This window comes from Pseudochaenichthys georgianus, chromosome 24, assembly GCF_902827115.2.
Source record: "Pseudochaenichthys georgianus chromosome 24, fPseGeo1.2, whole genome shotgun sequence".
Taxonomy (NCBI): Eukaryota; Metazoa; Chordata; class Actinopteri; order Perciformes; family Channichthyidae; genus Pseudochaenichthys; species Pseudochaenichthys georgianus.
This window is the reverse complement of record NC_047526.1, coordinates 8176091-8194598: the sequence shown is the minus strand read 5'-3', so window position 1 is coordinate 8194598 and position 18508 is coordinate 8176091. Positions and strand designations below refer to the sequence as shown.

The 18508-nt window shown below is 43.0% G+C and overlaps 1 protein-coding gene across 1 annotated transcript in view; it reads left to right on the top strand.

Annotated features, from left to right (window-relative positions):
* disp1 (dispatched homolog 1 (Drosophila)) overlaps nucleotides 1-18508 on the top strand; it is a 113888-nt gene that overhangs the window by 83260 nt on the left and 12120 nt on the right. The window contains 3 exon segments of the mRNA XM_034076069.1: nucleotides 2363-2584; nucleotides 2587-2691; nucleotides 2694-3009. Coding sequence (XP_033931960.1) covers nucleotides 2404-2584; nucleotides 2587-2691; nucleotides 2694-3009 — 602 coding nt within the window. The 5' untranslated portion in view covers nucleotides 2363-2403.

Here is an 18508-nt window from a genome sequence, read left to right as displayed (position 1 = left end):
AAAATGTCAGGAGTTTGGAAGTATTATAAAATTGAAAGCGAAGGCAGTGTAACAGCCAGATGCAATGTTTGCAAGGCGGAGGTTCCGCGTGGTGGAAAGAACAGAGCTACGTTCAACACGAACAATCTAATACGCCACCTGAGAAACAAACACCATCAACAACACGACGAGTACACAGCGGCCACTCAGGTAACGGCACTGAAACAACCGACACTTTCAGAGACTTTTAAAAGGAAAGAGAAACTGCCTCCGAACAGTGAAAAGGCCAACACAATAACAGCCAAGATAGCTGAATTCATCGCGTTGGATGGCCAGCCGTTATCTGTTACCTTTTTTTTCTCTTAATGCATTGCATACAGATCGGATTGGGAAAAATCGGTATCGGCAGATTGTCAAAATCAAATGATCGGGAGCAAAAAAAGGTGATCGGGACAGTGTACCATAGTTTTCCTCCTGCAGTCTCTGCAGCTGATTCTTAATATGAAACAGCTTTTCCTGCTCACTTTCTGAGTTTTTCTTTTCTTTTATTAGAGGTTTCCCCTTTTAGAGATCCTGTTGTAGTTGATTGATGTTCAGTTCACACTTTGTCAATACTAGATAAACATCATTCAACACCATTTGGATTCTCATAGAAGATTTTTGTGTCTCAATTCTCAGTTTGGAGCAGCAGTGTGTTCTATCTCAAAATAGATTGCGTATATTCACGTTTGCATCATTCTGTTTTTAAGGAATATTGTACTAGTTTAGGAAATATGATAGACGCTCCCTTGGCGAGAGTTACATGAAATCAATATCATATCGATAAACTTTAAGGTAGAGCCAGAAGGCTGCCAGCTCGATTAGCATATGATGGAAAAGCTTCCGAAGGCATATACAATTACAATTCACCAACCAGCACATCCAAAGGCTATTATTTGGCATATTTCTCGTTTCTTTAGTTTGTAATAAAATAAAGTGGACTGTTTGTGATTTCACTTGTGTATATGAATTACTTGGTAGCAGTGCTTTACTGGCAACAACAAGCCTCCAAAAGGTTAGTGGAAGGGTATAACCAGCTCACCACTGCACATAACTTGTCATTTTATGTATGGTGGTTTTTGTGTGGATTTATCAGACAAGACTACAAGATTGTTTCAGCTTCAGACAGAACCAGGCTTCAGACAGAGCCAGGCTGTTTCCAATTGCCTCTTTATGACATAAAGACTTTTTGCTAAGCTACCTATCTTTGACATATTCCTATTTAATAGCGTGCCTGAATAGAAGCCAGAAATATAGTCTGATTAGGAGCTGTGTTCCACATATTGTGGATCTCTCATACATTTCTTCAGTAAATACCATACTTCTGAAAGTCGAATCTTGTAGCAATATCAGTGGTTGCCAACAAATGAGACAACTTAAAGTAATGTTGAACATAACTGCCTTTAACTTAGCGGTGGTGATGTGCAGCTGTGAGAACGTAACATTAGCTTTTTATTTCAGATGATTGCAATTACAAATCAAAAACCAAAAGTGGGTGTTTTATGTGGAGATTATCCTGCTGTAACAAATGTGCTATGTATCATCATGTATGTATGTATCAACGTGCGATATCGGCCGATATTCTCTCTCTGCCGATCGATCGGTGCTCTCTATACATGCTGATCGGGAGAGCCGATCACATGACGGAAAATAGATGACACTTTTCTCTGTGCGCGGCAAAACAAGTCGCCAAAATGGCTTCACCGGTCTGGCAGTATTTTAAGGTGTCCGAAAAAGACAGTAAAATAGCGGTATGCAACGCGTGTGAAGCAGAAATCCTGCAGCTCCGCCCACTGTGAAGGACCGCTGAGCGGAGCTAAGCACACACTAAGAGTTAGACCTAACACACTTAGCTATTGTATCTACCTCTGGAACTAGCTAAACTAGTTATACATATGTTTATTCTTCACTGTCGAGTCACTCATCACTGGATCAGTGAGCTGCATGAGACGATACTGACGGGCTGTCAGGAGAGGGAGGGAGAGAGAGAGTGCTTCCGCTCATTTCTCCCGTGTTATTCTCCAAAGTTAATGTAAACTTGAATAATATACTTCATTTGAATGTAATAATTATGTTGGTTGTTGTTTGTGGAAGCTCCCGTGAATTAGCCCCATTAACTGAGTTTTAAACATCACTTTAAATGGAAGATCCCCATAGGCCCCGCCCACTCGATCAGATCGGCGATCGGTATCGGCTGATACTGATTCCGTCGATCGGCCCCAAAATTGTCGATCGGAGCATCCCTAATAAATATTAACCACCTCACAGTTTACATTCCTCTCTAACCACTGTTTGGTCTGCCTAACAGATCCTTAACTTTTCTTTGTTTGTTTTTCTCCCCCAGAGGACTGACCGTGTCCTTGCCAGGCCCGCTGGGAGAGGACCATGGCCCTGAGCGATGCCAGCGGCGACTCTGTGGCCCTCGGCAACGGAGGACACCATAATCTCAGCGCCAACGGAAACGGCCCTTCAAACAGCAGCACACCGGTCAGCAGCGGTCAGGACCCTCTCACGGCCGCTGACTGCCTCCCAGATGGAGACCAGGAGGTTGTAGTAAAGGACGGAGGGGTAAAGTCCAGCAGAGATCACACGTGGTCCAGAGAACAAACAGACCCAGCCAGAATGGCGGCGTGGTCAAACAGAACAGCTCCCCGAGGAACCTTCCCCCATCCTCCCCAAACGCCACGTCTCCTCCAGCCTGTCCCAGTCCTCCTCCTCCCCCTCGCCGCAGCCCCCCCCCCTCTGCTGCCAGCACTGTCACTTCCACTCCCCGCTGTGCTGCCCCTGTGGACAGCAGGACTGCCCCCTCTTCCAGAACCCAGGCACAGGCCCAGGGTCCGGGACGGCTTCTTCCTGCCCCTGCTGCCTCTCTGCCTGCACATACTCTCACCCCCATGCCCATCCTGCTCACCCATCCTCCCCCCTCTGTCTCCAACACCTCCATCAGCAGCGCTGGCAGGAGCATCTCCAGAACCAGACGCCTGGAATCAGGTAAGGGGGAGGGACAGGGTTTTGCGATGTCAATATTAAGTTCTATATAGATTAAATGTCAATGTATTCAAAAATAATGACTTGGTATCTGTTAGCCAAACATTGCGTGCTATTGTTGTATTGGTACCCTGATCAGGACACCCATTTAAAGACAGGGTTCCCGCGGGGTCTTAAAAGTCTTACATTTGATAATCAGAATTTAAGGCCTTAAAAAGTCTTATATATGATCGAAAAAATAAGAAAGGTCTTAAATATGATTTAGATGGTCTTAAAAAGGGGAACGTGTTTGAAGCCCGCTGCACCTTTTGCAAACAAAATTAGCGTTTGTTTTGCTAGTGCAGCGTTGGCTAGTGCAGCGTTAGCTAGTGCAGCGTTAGCTAGTGCAGCGTTAGCTAGTGCAGCGTTAGCTCGTGCAGCGTTAGCTAGTGCAGCAGCAGCTAGTGCAGCGTTAGCTAGTGCAGCATTAGCTAGTGCAGCAGCTCCCGCAACAACACCGGGGGACCTCCGGGTGACGTTTGGGTCCACGTCAACCCTAAAAGCGGAGGTGCTGTGGCCGCTAAATGCCGTAGCTAAACACCAATCATACAACAGCATGAAGCCAGCAGAGCTCTGAATATACCTCTTGTCACACACACACACACACACGCACGCACACACGCACACACACACACACTAGGGCTGCCTGATATTGGAAACAACTGACATTGCGATATTTTCTTCCCCTGCGATATATTTTGCGATATAGGAATTGAAGAAAAGACAGTTTTTTTTTGTCCGCAAAGCATCGTTTCTTGAACTTTAATGCTATACAATTGGTATTTTTTGTAACAATATTTAACCGGATGAAGGATTTTAGTCACAGACTTCTGGATCTTAAATGATCAGAGCAACAAGCTGAGCTAGCTCGGTTATCCTGCTGTGATCTGATCAAGAATTATTGTGATTGGTGGTTTGCTGTGCATGCAGAGCATGCATGTCACTCACTCAGTAACTTTTCCTTTTGTAGCAAGCAGCACAATAATTGTAACATGACGTGTTTAAGTTAATTTGCCCTACTTAATATCGCACGTCCTAAAACATTTTTTTCCTGCGATGTCAATATCATGCATGCGCATAACACGATTATCGTGCAGAAATTATTCGGTACGGGCCACGTGTGTACCGAAGTGTACCGAACAAATATAACGTTAAACGTAAAAAATTGAGAACGTGAACAACTTCTTGGAAGTAATCTCAGGTGCTGCGTCGCAGCATTCAGAGTAATTTGCTCACATTGGGTTCAACGCGTCATAGAGCGAGCAAGTCATTTCATTGGACGAGAGGCATACTATGAGAGCTGGTCAGAGGGATGCGTTCAAATGTAGTCAGTAATTTGAGGAACTGTCGAAATGGTGAACGCAGATAAAGTTGAGCTCGAAAATCCTCCAGCATCATTGAAGTCTCTGGTTTGGGAACATTTTGGTTTCACAGTTACGTACAAGGATGACGGACAAAGACAGGTGGACCGAACCAAAGCTGTTTGTCGGCATTGTTCAACTAACATTGGTTACGCGGCTGGCAATACATCAAACTTGCACACTCTTGAAAAGGCATCACCCGAACGTGAATGTCACCGGTACCAAAGAAAAAAGGCTGAAGTGCAAACCCCAACTCCACTAGCATTTAAGCCTCCACCACTCGCAGAAAGTTCAGACCGAGCCAAAGCTATTAAAAACGCCAAATATCCTTATTTGCCATGTTAGCAAAGCGCTACCTGGCTGTATCTGCTACCTCTGTCCCTAACGAGAGGGTGTTCTCCACAGCAGGACACATTGTTAGTGCCAGCAGATCTGCCCTTTCGGCAAGCAATGTGGACAAGTTCATCTTTCTTTAAACAACATGAAAATACAATGACAAGCAAGTCATTATGTCTAACTGGCTGCTTAGGTGCTAGTACAGTACAGTTCAAATACAGATTATTTCAGTTCATCGAAAAGCTGCACCTTAATGTTCATTTGATTATATTTTATATTTATTTGAGTGAATACATTATTCACAGTTTAATAATAATTAAAAAAAACAAAAAATGTTTTATGTTTTGTGATAATTTGTTCTGCTCTACCGAAAACGTACCGAACCGAACCGTGACCTAAAAACCGAGGTAGGTACCGAAATGTTTGTGAACCATTACACCCCTAACGCTAACACAGTTCTTTGTACTGCTATGCTGTTATGTTCAGTCATCATTCTTATGTTGAACATGAATACACTTTCTTTGTAAGTAATTATGGGATGTATTTCTTCTTTCATAGCAATTTTCCTTCATACTTTCTTGCCGCGAAATTGGTCTTAAGTTCTATTCAAAGTGATCTTAAAAAGTCTTACATTTGAGTTGGTGAAACCTGCAGGAACCTTGAGAGCGATGAACTGGACTAAGATCCTGGAATTCTAATGTGAATTTAAAAGAAAAATCCTCCACGCGTTTTATACAGGTACATACAGTACACATACATATACAAATACACAGTTATATGCACACATGCACAGGCAGTTGGAGAGGTCAGAGCGGAGGCAGCCAGTCTAGCCAGCGCCACTGAGCAGTTGGGGGTTAGGTGCCTTGCTCAAGGGCACTTCGGCAGAGGACTCCAGTACCAGTCCAAACTCCGTATTTTTTGGTCCAATCGGGACGTGAACCGGTGACCCTTCGGTCCAAAGACAGGTTTTTTTCTAGTGTGTGTTCCCCGAAGTGGCTTCCTCGTTCTTACATGCTTCCACTTCCAGAGAATGTATACATGTGTGCACCCAGTGTACACATCAGTGTGTTTGCTTGTATGTGTGTGGATGATTGTGTATTCATTGCCTCTCCTGATGTTAGTCTGGAATGCAGCAGGAGTGGGTCACGGTTGTTTGGTGCTAGGATACAAATGGGCAATACTTTGGACAAAATACAGGAAGGTTATTTGACCAAAGATGTTTCTCCAAATAGAGGTCTGTCATGGTATTTATACCAGTGATGTCTACGCCAGCATGTTGGCAGAATGAGAGCAAATACAACTTGTGACTGACTGATGGAAGCCTTTTGAGGTTTTGTCAGTTGCCATGGCGCATACCACAGTTTGAGCCCTGAGTCTGGAGACTTCAGGGTGAGGGTACAGCTGCAAACTTGACACACTATACAAATGTTGGGAGCATGACTTGAGTAGAAAACCACACTTCAAACTGTTTGTGCCAGACCTGAATTATACCCTTAAGCTCCCTTTTTATGTCCACTATATGTGTGTGTTTGTCTGTAGGCTGTAAGGCTTTTAACCCTTATCAATGTGCACTTACAACTAAATGAAATTGAACTCCGGTTTCTTTAAAAGCACCCTATTCTGCTCATTTTCAGGTTCATATTAGTATTAAGTGTCTCTACTGTGACATAATGCTTTAATGTTAACCTTTGATATGGCTTGTGTTTACTGGACCCCTCCTGGCTGCGGGATGCAAACAGGACACAGGAATGTAGCACGTATGTTTCTATACCTGCACACAAGCAGACTCATGGCAACCAGTCCAAGCAGAATGTTGGCATTCAACTCCTTTGTTGGCAAACTCCCTTTTCTGTCCTCAAGTGATCCGTCTTTAGAGGTGGTTCTTTCCCTTTACACCAAAGCCACAGGCCTTCCTCCGCATTTCAAACTGGAACCATTTAATGCCTCGCATACTCATCTGCATAATCCTATATTTACCTTCTCCACAGAGGCGGGGTGGGCAAGTAATTATTTACTCATATCAGCTCCTTTTTATGGGAGCATCTCGTTACGGGGAATCTGATTTGCATTGAGGCTTATTTCTGCTTCCCGTAATGGAATTTTCCTCGCCAGAATTAAGTTGGATCTCCCCCCCGTCATTTTCATTTAGAAAGAGGGCCGTTGTGGGTGGCGGTTGAAAGCTGAGGTTTGTGTAGCCGCACTGGGAACGTACACGGAACCTGGTGTGCGCAAATGAAACCCTGGGTGGGCACTGAGAGGGAAAACAGGATTATGTTGCAGGCATTAGACGCACTCACTCCCGGTTATTCCTCCTGCTTCATATTTTCTGTTTCCTTAAACTCTTTCTTCCTTCCATCTCTGCCCTCCCCCCCCCCTCCTCCCCCTCTCACTGTCTCTTGTTCAACATGAGAATGGAGAGCAGATGTGGCGTTTTTGCGTCTCTAATGTTGAAACCACTCTCTTATTTACCAAACAGGTCCCTCTTGTTCGGCGATGACGGTTTGAATTACAGGGAATGGGTTTACTAAAGACATGCATCAAAGACCTGTGTGTGTGTGTGTGTGTGTGTGTGTGTGTGTCGTGTGTGTGTGTGTGTGTGTGTGTGTGTGTGTGTGTGTGTGTGTGTGTGTGTGTGTGTGTGTGTGTGTGTGTGTGTGTGTGTGTGTGTGTGTGTGTGTGTGTGTGTGTGTGTGTGTGTGTGTGTGTGTGTGTGTGTGTGTGTGTGTGTGTGTGTGTGTGTGTGTGTGTGTGTGTGTGTGTCCTCCTCCCTGTACTGTGGCGTTTATTTGCTAAACGCCATACTAACACATAAACCAAGATACTATATATATTTGTAGTCAGACAAGATGGTGTCGGATATCGGTTTGATCTGCCTCAGTGGCTGTGATCTGCCAGATTAGCCGAGGGATTACATCTGCGATCACACACAACCTCACACACTGATAAGGTGTACCTTTAGCTCTTCGGGGAGACCTTTTAATGCGGGATTGTTATGCGCCTGTTCTCGGCTTCACAAATCCATTTACCCAGATTAGCTTGTACTTTGTTTCCTAATTTTTCTATTTTGAGAATATCAAAAGGCTTTGGGGTGTTATCTACGTATGAAATAAAGCAAAGCTTTGGAGAAAGGCAAGCCATGACTCGGCACTTTCTACAGAGGGAGTAACAAAAACGTTGGGTCTGTTAAAAGTATTAGGACCTTGTCTGTGTTTCCGCTGTAAGATGATCTTTTTATGTGTATTATTTAAGAACGGACGGAAACAGTGTGTCCTTGGGATGTCAGCTGTTTGGCCCGGTCAGTTTAGTGTGTGCCAGCAGGTTTTAAAGGCTTCAGGTTGAAAGCCCTTTAGACGAGACTTGGGGCAGGAAATGAGTTGTGGCTGCTCCTTTTGAGAAATTCTCCCAATGAATGTCTTTTACACTCAAGTATTTATGTTAAAGTTTAAGATGAAAGTATGGATTATTTTTCATTGGTGGTTAATATTTTGATTATTTATTTAAAAAAGATTGACCTATTACAGAGCCGGCCAGCTAACCAATCAGAGCAGACTGGGCTCTGGTTTTCAGACAGAGGGTGAAAAGAGGTGCTGCACAGCAGAGGCACAAACATACAAATATGAACCTCAAAATGAGCCATAATACTGTATGTCTTCCTTAAATGACAGTATGAAGTTTTATTGATGTATCTGTGCTTGGCTTGACAATATTGTTAAAAGTTGAAAACGTAAAAATGGTAGAGGTCGTATCCATATATAGTCTATCTGTGATACAAGCTGTGTTGTTTGATTGTGTTTTTTGTTTGTGTGGAATTGTGCATCTCCCCTCAATGTATTCTCCATTCTTGTGGGAAGTTTTATTCCTGTCTCTGTCTCTTTTTGGCTTTTTGGAAGACTGTGGCTAGTTGAGCAGAGCCCAGCGCATGCAGCCCTAAAGTGTCAATCTGGAGTCAAGTATGCACACTCAGACCACTGCTACAGTCTCAAGGCTTTACTCGGGTGTCTGTGAGTGCACACTTATGGTAGATGCAGGCCAGAGGGAGAACTGTATTTAGGGCAATGTGTAGCTTCAGGCACCTGAGTTCCTGCTAACCTGCCTCCTACCTGCACCGCTGACCTGCAGCAGCCACCAAGCTGCTCACTGACACTCAACCATCCGGGGGGCAGGTCGAGTATTTAACCCCTCGCTCACACTGCTCTCCTGGAGCAAAATGTTTCTACCCTCTCCCCGATGCCTCTCGCAACAGCTCTTGTTGTTTATGGCAACCACAAGTTTGGTTTAGATTCATGCCTTGTCAGATAGCAAGAGCTCCCGTCTCCCACTCCCCTCCGACGCCCGCTCAGGAAAGGTCAGCTTTTATATCTCCAGCAAGTATGAATTGAAAAGTTTGGTTGCTATGACGGACCAGGGGAAAATGCATTCATCATGTGTTATTCAGCTACTTTTGATCAGGTGGTTGTATCCAGAGTCTGAACATGTTTGGTGGACTGCACAGTGTTGACCGGTCTGAGCTTCATTGCTTTCATTTCTTGTTTGCCAAAATTCCAGATTTGAGTTTCTTCCTTTTTGTTGTACCTCCTTTCTTTTGTCTCCCTCGTTGTCTCGCTCTCCGTCAGACAGCTGCAAGCCTGAACCAGCAACAGTTTGTCTGAAAGTGATCTGTGTGCTGAGCTCCGTGTTGGAGGGTGTCAGCTTGACAAGGCTTTGCCACATTATAAAGAATAACAAGCGTTTGCAACGCCTTGTGGTCGGGCATATTGGCTTGTTTCTCAACCGTCTACATTTGTCTTTAAAATAATTCCCCAAATTCCCAATGTAGTTCATTTTTGATCAGAAATGTTCTGTACTTGTTTGGCTATCACAAACAGAATTGTTTTATCACAATAATAATGGTTAGATCATTTACAATAGAATTAGTTCGTAACCAGCCGGTTAGTTCATCAGTCAATTGATAATTGTTATCATACGTGTGTTATCAACGTGATAACTATAATTATTTGAACCTGTATTTTGTGACACTCGTATTACTACACAATTTATATGTTGAAACAAGACAGTACAAATGCAGATTCATTCAAACGGTAATCTGGGTATTTCCTCATCAGAACAAGTTCAGTTAAAGGCCCCAGTTACAGGGTGCTAATATCAGCTCAACGAGATGATACAATCTGTAAAAGGATGTGTTAATATGTCTGTGTCTGTCTTGTGGCTCCAGGGGCTTATGTGCAGGCTCTGTGATGGATTGGGGAGATTTACTGACATCCTGCGTGTCCAATCCTCTGCACTGAAAGAGAAACACTTGAGCTACAAGGTTAGCCCGGGGTAAAAGTGTGATGATGTCTGCAGGGACAGCTGGTATTTCATGGTCTTTCTTGAGTTACATCAAGCTCAGCTCACATTTAGTGTTCTGTTGGAGCGTGAAGGGAGCTGTGATCTGTGGCACCGTGGCAAAGAAGACATCATGAGAGCTCATGGGCTGAGGCTCAGGGAGTAGATGGTTCTATCAATGTGTCCTTGGGCAAGATACTCAACCCCAAATTACTCCTGGTTGCGTAGTTTGTGAATGTTTGTGTTTGTTAGTCTCTCAGAGCAACCTTGTATAAATGGATGTCAAGGGTTGTATATGTAAAAGTACTTTAACGGTTCACAAGGACTGGGAAATACTTCCTCATAAAACACTTGCAAAGCCGATTTTTAGAAACTTTTTTAATTGTGCAATGTTGACATCCATGTTTGCTAGCTTGCAGTCTACATATTCTCTACCTTGGCAGACACGTTGCTACATGTCTCGACGTCACCTACTTCCATTTTTTTGTAAATGAAACCAATCGGCATACTTGGTGCAACCATAGACGGTTACAAATTGAAAACTTGCTATCTAAGCTTGCTAGCTCGCACTTGCTTTTACTATGGGAACAGCACCTAGCTAAGGCAGGCCTTGCACATCCCCAGTTCAACCCTCTCGCCCACAAACGGTCACTTCTAGCTTAAAAAAAACCAAGATGGCAACAGCCAAAACACACACTGAAGGCTTTCATCTTTTTGGAACCAGAAGAGACGAGGGGGGTTGGAGCTAAGTACAAACAAACACTGATCACGATATTTATAGTCAATCAAAATGTTACAATTAACTTCCATGAAGATATATTAGTTAATTTTAGTGCTTCTTGTTATCAAAAACTTGAAATCGGAATATTATCAGGGCTTTAGGTTGTGTGCAGTTGTGTAGAGATAATGGCCTGGTTGTGAAAGGTGAGGTCAGTTGAAGCAGCTGGTGCTGTAACTGAGGCCGGCCAAGAGATATGAGCAGAGGACTCAAGGAGGGAGAGAGTGAAACAGATGAGTCTGATAGTGCTCACTCTTTAGATTTTCAGAACACTTTTCTGGCCTTCTTAATTCGGGCTGTTCCTGTTTAAGACCCGTCTTAAAGCCTTCTGCTTCTTTTCTTTTTCACCTCACTCCCGGTTTCCCTGCTCTCTTTCTTCCTTCGTTACCACCATTTTAATCTCTCCCTGTACCCCCCCAGTCTTATGGTATAGTTCCCCAGTCTGAAGTAAAGCCCATAAAGATAGCCATCCCAGATCAAAGGCCCACGCTGTCCCATAAAGCAGGATCTAAGCCTGATGTGAGCAGGACATTGTCATAACTTCTCATCAGCTCTCAGCTGGAGGAAGATGGTTCGCTGGCTGCTGGAGATCCCGTAGCCCTGAAAGGATAAACTACTACATGTGTTCAGAGTGCGGCAACATGGATTTAAGTCTGTAGGGCTTTGTTTTCTTTGAACAGTTTGAGGTGTACTTGATAGGCTAGCTAGATACACTTTTTACTGAGTGGTTGCTCTAAATTGTAATTAGTGAAGATCATCATTATTAAAAGACATTTGCTGATTTATAACGCAAACATTTTCAATCACAAGTCTTTAAGTCGCGGCATCCTATTTGTAGAGGCGAGGCTCATCTGTCAAAAACAGGAGCTGTCTGTCTGGCGTTGTGGCAGCAGCAGGCTCACAGATCAAATGAGCCTCTACTCTTTATTCCAAATGATCTTACCATAAACATCATCACCAGACTGCACTAACCTCTCCCACTCTACCAGATGCAGATCAATCAGTCAGTTGGGGAGTTAGCGGCTCTCTAAATGCTGCTGTGGGAATCCCCAGATGTTTTCAGGAGTGTCTTTTTAAAGTGTGAAAAAAAAGTAGTTCATCTATTTGTTTATGTTGCTAGGGTATGAATCAGTGTTTCTGCCAGACCAGGGCTGAGAGGACGTCCACCCCGAGAGCGGGGGGGGTGACGTCACGTGACTTGAATTTTGAATTGAGCCGTCCCTTTATAGATACTATCTCTTTACGTATTAGTGATGGGAATTCCGGCTCTTTAGTGACCAGATCATTTGGCTCGGCTCACTAAGAAGCACACCTCCTTTCCACTAGCAACCCCCCCCCCCCCCCCGTCAAGGCTCTCCGGCAGTACACAGGAACATGCTTTGCTGGCGGCAAAAAGAATCCCACCAGACTCCTTTGCCCCTCCAACAGAGGGACGTCCTTGTCCTTTTTCCTTTTCGTCATTTCAAGCGATAAAAACTCTCGATCTTCTCTCGAATTATTATTTTTTTTGGACGCCCTCGGCTCGAGTTCAGGGCATTCCGAGCTGAATAAGGGCAAGACGCCCCCCTGGCGGAAAGCTGGTATGAATACATACAGTATAAACTGTGCTAATGGGAGAGATAATGATATCGTTTGCAAACTTGTGCGTAAAGAGAAAACAGAAAGAAGTTCCTTAAATATGTCAACATTTTCCTCCCCTGCACTTTGTAGACCTCTGCTCGGAGGATTTTCCAGACCCCTCCATCACCCCCAGTACTCTTCCTTCCTATCACACAGGGGAGGACAGGTTTCACCAGGCTATCATCATTAGGGCTTCGAGCCTCAGGGCCTATCTGGGGGGGCGAGGACTGCTCAGTCAACCTGGTCCAAAAAGCATCTAATGTCTTCTTTGTATTTTAAAGATCTCTGCTCAATGGCCGTTGGTTTGTGGCTGTCGGACTTCTCTTTTAGCGAGAGGTATTAACAGATGCCCATGAGAGAAAGTGGTGCAGCCGCAGGTTAAAACCATTGGTTCCACTTCTGGAGGTCTCTGCTGTTCTCAATGGCCACACATAACCACTTAAAGTTGGCTAGCTTACAGCTACACTCAACCATGCAGTGTAGGGTTGGCTGGTTAAGAAGTTTCTAGATTCTTGTTTTCTGGCCAGGAACATTCAACCATCTGGAACTGGCATTTCAGTTATAGACCCTACTTTGCCCTGTAGTAGAAAAACACGTAAATGGCTATAGTTTTTATAGCATATGATCTTAGATGCTGTTTTTCCTCCTCTTAAAAGAGAATATTGTAATGTTTCTGCACCATCAATCAATCAATCAATCAATCAATCAATCAATCAATCAATCAATCAATCAATCAATCAATCAATCAATCAATGTTTATTTATATAGCCCAATATCACAAATGTTACATTTGTCTCAGTGGATTTCACGGTGTGTACAGAATATCAGTATGACAATACGACACCCTCTGTCCTTAGACCCTCACATCGTACAAGGAAAAACTTCCAGAGAAACCCCACACCATGTGCTGGGCTCTGGCTTTGTGAGGCGAGGAGCAGCCCTGATGAAGTCGTCACACTGACGGACAGCCTGTAACTATTAACTACAGTGCTGAAATCCTGTATGCCTGGAATTTCTGCGCGCCCATATTTCACCTCCAAGAATTCAGGGGAATGGCAGGTGCAGCCAGAAAGGGCCACACACACCACTGGATACACACATGCACACACATTGACTTCCATTGTACTGCTTCAGAATAAATATAGAAATTAAAAAGCTGGAACACAATTTATCGATAAGGGGATTGACTAAAAAATGTTCTTTTGAAAACATGCACTTTGAACTTTGCTAGCTAAACAAAATGCATTTAACACGTTATTAATAAATATAAGAACTCTCCTTAATTAGAACACATGTTTTACTACTTACAAAATATCCCTACTTAAAATATATTCAAAACCATATTCAAATAAAAACTAGGATTAAAGGCAACAGTTTACACTCATCAATTGGACAAAAATATAAGTAAAATATGGTCACATACTGTATCATATGTATAGAAGCTCCTTGTCTAAATAGTAACATGAAACATCAAGTAATGGGTTGTATATAAAAGTGCACACATTAAAGGGAAAATGAAGTCCCTCTACATAGCAGTCACTACACTCGCGTTGCCTTGAAGTGCCCCATGTCTCTGGCTCTGTGGTGATAATGAGAGGAGAGTGTCCCCAGCTGACCTCCATCTAACCTCTGTGTTTAAAGAGCACAGGCCTGAACAGGAGTTTATTGGAGGCCTGTTGGAAACGTGATGCCCTGTGAATCCCACTGTTACTCATGAACCTCAGAACATCGAGCTGCTCGGCAACGTCTTATCACAACACACTTCTCTGCTAATGCAGCACTCACTCTTAGATTTCCTCTGAGAAAACCTATTCTCCATTTTCTTTGATCATTTTAGTTGTCACATTTGTGGGGGTAAAGCTCTCCGATCAACAGAAGTGTGTTGAAGAACTTATAGAAAACATTTAGATACAAGAAGCCTCAACTTTATAACACTTCTTCTGTCAAATATGTCTCTTATTTATTGGGTTATAGCAGGTATAAAAGATGTTGCACTATCTGATTTGATCACTTTTTACAGAAACGCTGCTCTACTAAACTCGTCCTTATTCACTTTCAGGCTTTTTTGTTGGCATGCTAAACAAGCTACTCTAAAGGCCCTATTTAGACTTTCCTGCCTGCATAGGAATATAGGAAACTTTTAAAGTATATTCAAACATTATACTTGTTTATTGAACTGGCACTGCCTCAAATGCTGATAGTTTTACCCCCTATGTGCTTCCAACATTTACAGTGTCGTTAATGTCATCCTCGCATACACTCTGGCTCTCTGAGTGAGTGTTAGTACCTCTCTGTACGCTGGTTGAACCATAAGAGAATTATATACATATTCACACACAAGGCTACTTTTCAGCCACACTGCGGTGAATTTGTGCCTAACCAGTGTCATGATGTCATCTGAAGGGGGGGTGCTGGGAGTCTGGACCTATTTCATGGCTTGGTCTCTAATTGTGTGCAGCGTTCCAGCGAGGCACTAATCAGGGCGAGGCGGCCGGCAGCCTGACGGGTGACACTAATTGCTCCTGCTCTGACCTGAAGGCCTTGTTCGCCAAGTATTTACCCGCCCGTCTGTTGACAGTTAGCCCCCCCCAGCCCCCTACCTACTCCTGACTCTGAACCCTGGCGGCACACATACACACTCCTTTACAACAACACACACCTTACAGACTCATGCACATTTATTGGCAAACAGAGGTGTAAGAAGTGATCCAAAATATTGACAGCCCTAATATATATATATATATATATATATATAAAAAAAATTAACGCATGTGTATTTTTTTCCTCGGCCGTCCCGTGGTTTCGGAGCGCATCGAGTTTAAAATCTACAAGCTGATGCTGACAGCCCCGCTCCTGCAGACCACACTCACCGGCAGGCACCGACTGGCCATCGAGAGGACCGGGAGGGTGTGTGTATGTGTGGCCCGAGCGAGCGAGAGAGAGACCTTACGTGTATTGTTGTTGTTAGCTTCTGGTGCTAGCTAGCTGCGCTAACGGATAAAAGGAGCTGTTTAAATGAAAACAGAGGAGCGACATTTCACCGACAACTGCGCCGAGCACTTGACTTTATGCAGGAAGCCAGACAGTGGGATATTGTACGAACAGTCAGCACACTCAGCACGGATAGTGGGTGCAACATGATTGCAGCGTCCAGGCAGCTCCCGTTCGAGCATATGCCTTGAGTTGTACATAGCTCCAACGAACACACACACACACACACACACACACACACACACACACACACACACACACACACACACACAACACACACACACACACACACACACACACACACACACACACACACACACACACACACACACACACACACACACACACACACACTTTATATTGTATTATTGTATGAGAGAGGTTCCAGGTTGAATTGAGGCGAATATTTGTAATGTTCAGAGGTTGTTGTGTTTAATATTCATGAGAATATTTGTCATTGTTCAAATGATAATAAACATTGGCATAAAGCATATTTGTCCACTCATATGTTGATAAGAGTATTACAAACTTGAAAAATATTCCTCTAAGGTACATTTAGAACAGATCAAAAATGTGCGATTAATTTGTGATTAACTATGGACAATCATGCGATTAAATATTTTTAATCGACTGACAGCCCTAATGTATACATATGAAATCATTGTATCTTGGCAAATGTGTAGTTACTTTATATACTGCTAGATAACAACAATTATTTATTTTAATTTTATGTTAATGTCAATCGGGAACTCGGCTAGTAAATATATTTTAGAAATGTATTTCGCAGTCAAAATCTTATGTTTTATACAAGCTATACCTCCGTTTCACTCGTCACCCACCCCTACGGGTTTGTCTAATACCTGGAACAACCATTACCATAAACAACTCCATATATTTTAATATTCGTTCTATATATTGTAGAAAAACTTTCAATTTTTTTTTTTCTTTATCTTCTTACAAACATATCTTCTTATAAACATTTCTATTTTATATTTGTTTACATATTAATATAACTTTATATTAATTGTTTTTTATTATTAGTTATTTTTTTACATCACATATTTTCCTTTAATTTCTAATGTTTATATACATATTTTTATTCTTTTTTCATTCTAAAATGGAACAACCAAACCCAAAATTACTCGGGATAAATAAAGTATTTTGATTCTGATACCATCCCATAAAGTTCCTTTGCAATGCAAACACGGTTCACTACTCCAGTTATTAGGACCAGCCTTAGATAGGTCTATTGGTCCATTAAAAACAATTCTCCCTATACAGCAGAGAGTTGAAGCAGTATACATATCTGGGGTATTATACCAGCACGTGTGTGTTGAAACGGGGCTACACACAGCCAGCTCACCTTCACACACACTCCGTGGCCCTCTGTCAGCACAGTGCTGAGTGAGCGGCCGGCGGGCTGTGTTTACCTTATTAATTAGCCCAGTGATCCTGAAACACTCTCCCCATGGTAAATAGAATAACACTGAAAGGTTAGTCAGGGCCGGGGGAGAGGGAAGGAAAATAAGAAGGGGGGCAGAAGCCGGAGAGAGACTGCAAGTTTGTCTTCGAGGCGTCATGAGTAGAAGAGATCACAGAGTCTGGGGGGAAACCCGAGGCGGTGGGTTGTCATCCTGCTGAATTTAGATCCTCTGTGATCATCAGTCAACACTACTTCTCTGTTGCTCACCGCCAACCACAGCTCGGGTGTTTTTCTACCAATGCGCTTCAGGTCATGTACGTTGTTTCTTTCTCTGTGTTTTTACTTAAACAACAAATAGAAGTCTCAGGGAATGATCACATTGCCAGATCTTGAATTCATCTCCCAAGATCGCTAGAAAAAGGTTGCCTGAGTTTTACGACAACGTCCTAAATGATTGCTAGTGACTTGACGTATTCTCGATCTATTCATCTTTGTCGTGTCTGTGGCCAAATGGCCCGCTCAGGTATGCTGCACGTCTTTCCAATTGGCAGAAATGGATTCAGATCGGAGACCAAAACTCAAAACAGACCTTCAGTAGACAAATAGATATGCCTGACGGCGCTTTTACAAATCCGTTCCAACAATTTCCAATAACTCGTCTCCTCCTTTTCGGGCCATATCTGTGTCCTGGGGTCTGCAGTTCAAGGCCATACATGGGAAGCCAAGAATCAGAGCACAGGAAAAAGAATAACATTAGCAAAACAGAATTCCCCCTTGGCTACTAGTCCCAACGAGGGCAGGGGAAATGTGCTTTTCATTAGGCAATGTTGGTTTAAACCAGGTGGAAGGTCAATTTATGGTGAAGGGAGAGTCCACCTTACGGGAGAAGGCAGTCATATTAATATAATCAAGAATAGTTCAATATTCTAGAGCAAAAACAGAATCCCATCTATAACTTGTGTACTTTAAAGATAGTGAAGTACGTTCAATTGCACTTCTATTTGGAGCTTTAAACCTTGCCTTCCATCCGCTGTCATATAAATGTCCAGTAAAACTACCAAAGGGATTTACAGCCTTCCTACAACCCCACTCAACCGTTGAGCAAGATTCCTCACCAATAGCTCCAGTTAATTTGTGCCTCCCATTGCCAGTAATTATAGCATTCCGCAGATTTGACTTTAACAGAAAAACAGGGCAGAAATACGACAACAACCTTTTCGGGACCTCTGGCCAGATTTTCTTAAATCACAGCACTAATGGCCGGAGCGCTAATGACCTCAAAACTCACTTCCTGTTCCTCTGGCGGGGGAATTTCAGGATGCTATTTCTATAGTAGGGAAGGGTATTGGCGCCAGGCATGAGGGGATGAAATTGCACGGGTCATTTTTATTTAATTTGGCATTTCAAGAATAAAAAAAGAGGTGTAGACACATTATTAGGTTGATATACGAAGTGCAACTTTAACCGTGAAATATCAAGTTAATTATCAACATTTTGACTTTTGACTTGATGTTTTAACTTTATTCTATAAGTGCAAAGAAATTCTCCCAAAAATATAAAAACTCTGCTGAAAAAAAGCCTTTATTCTTTATAAATGTACACTTAATTAACAACATTTTAATATAATTA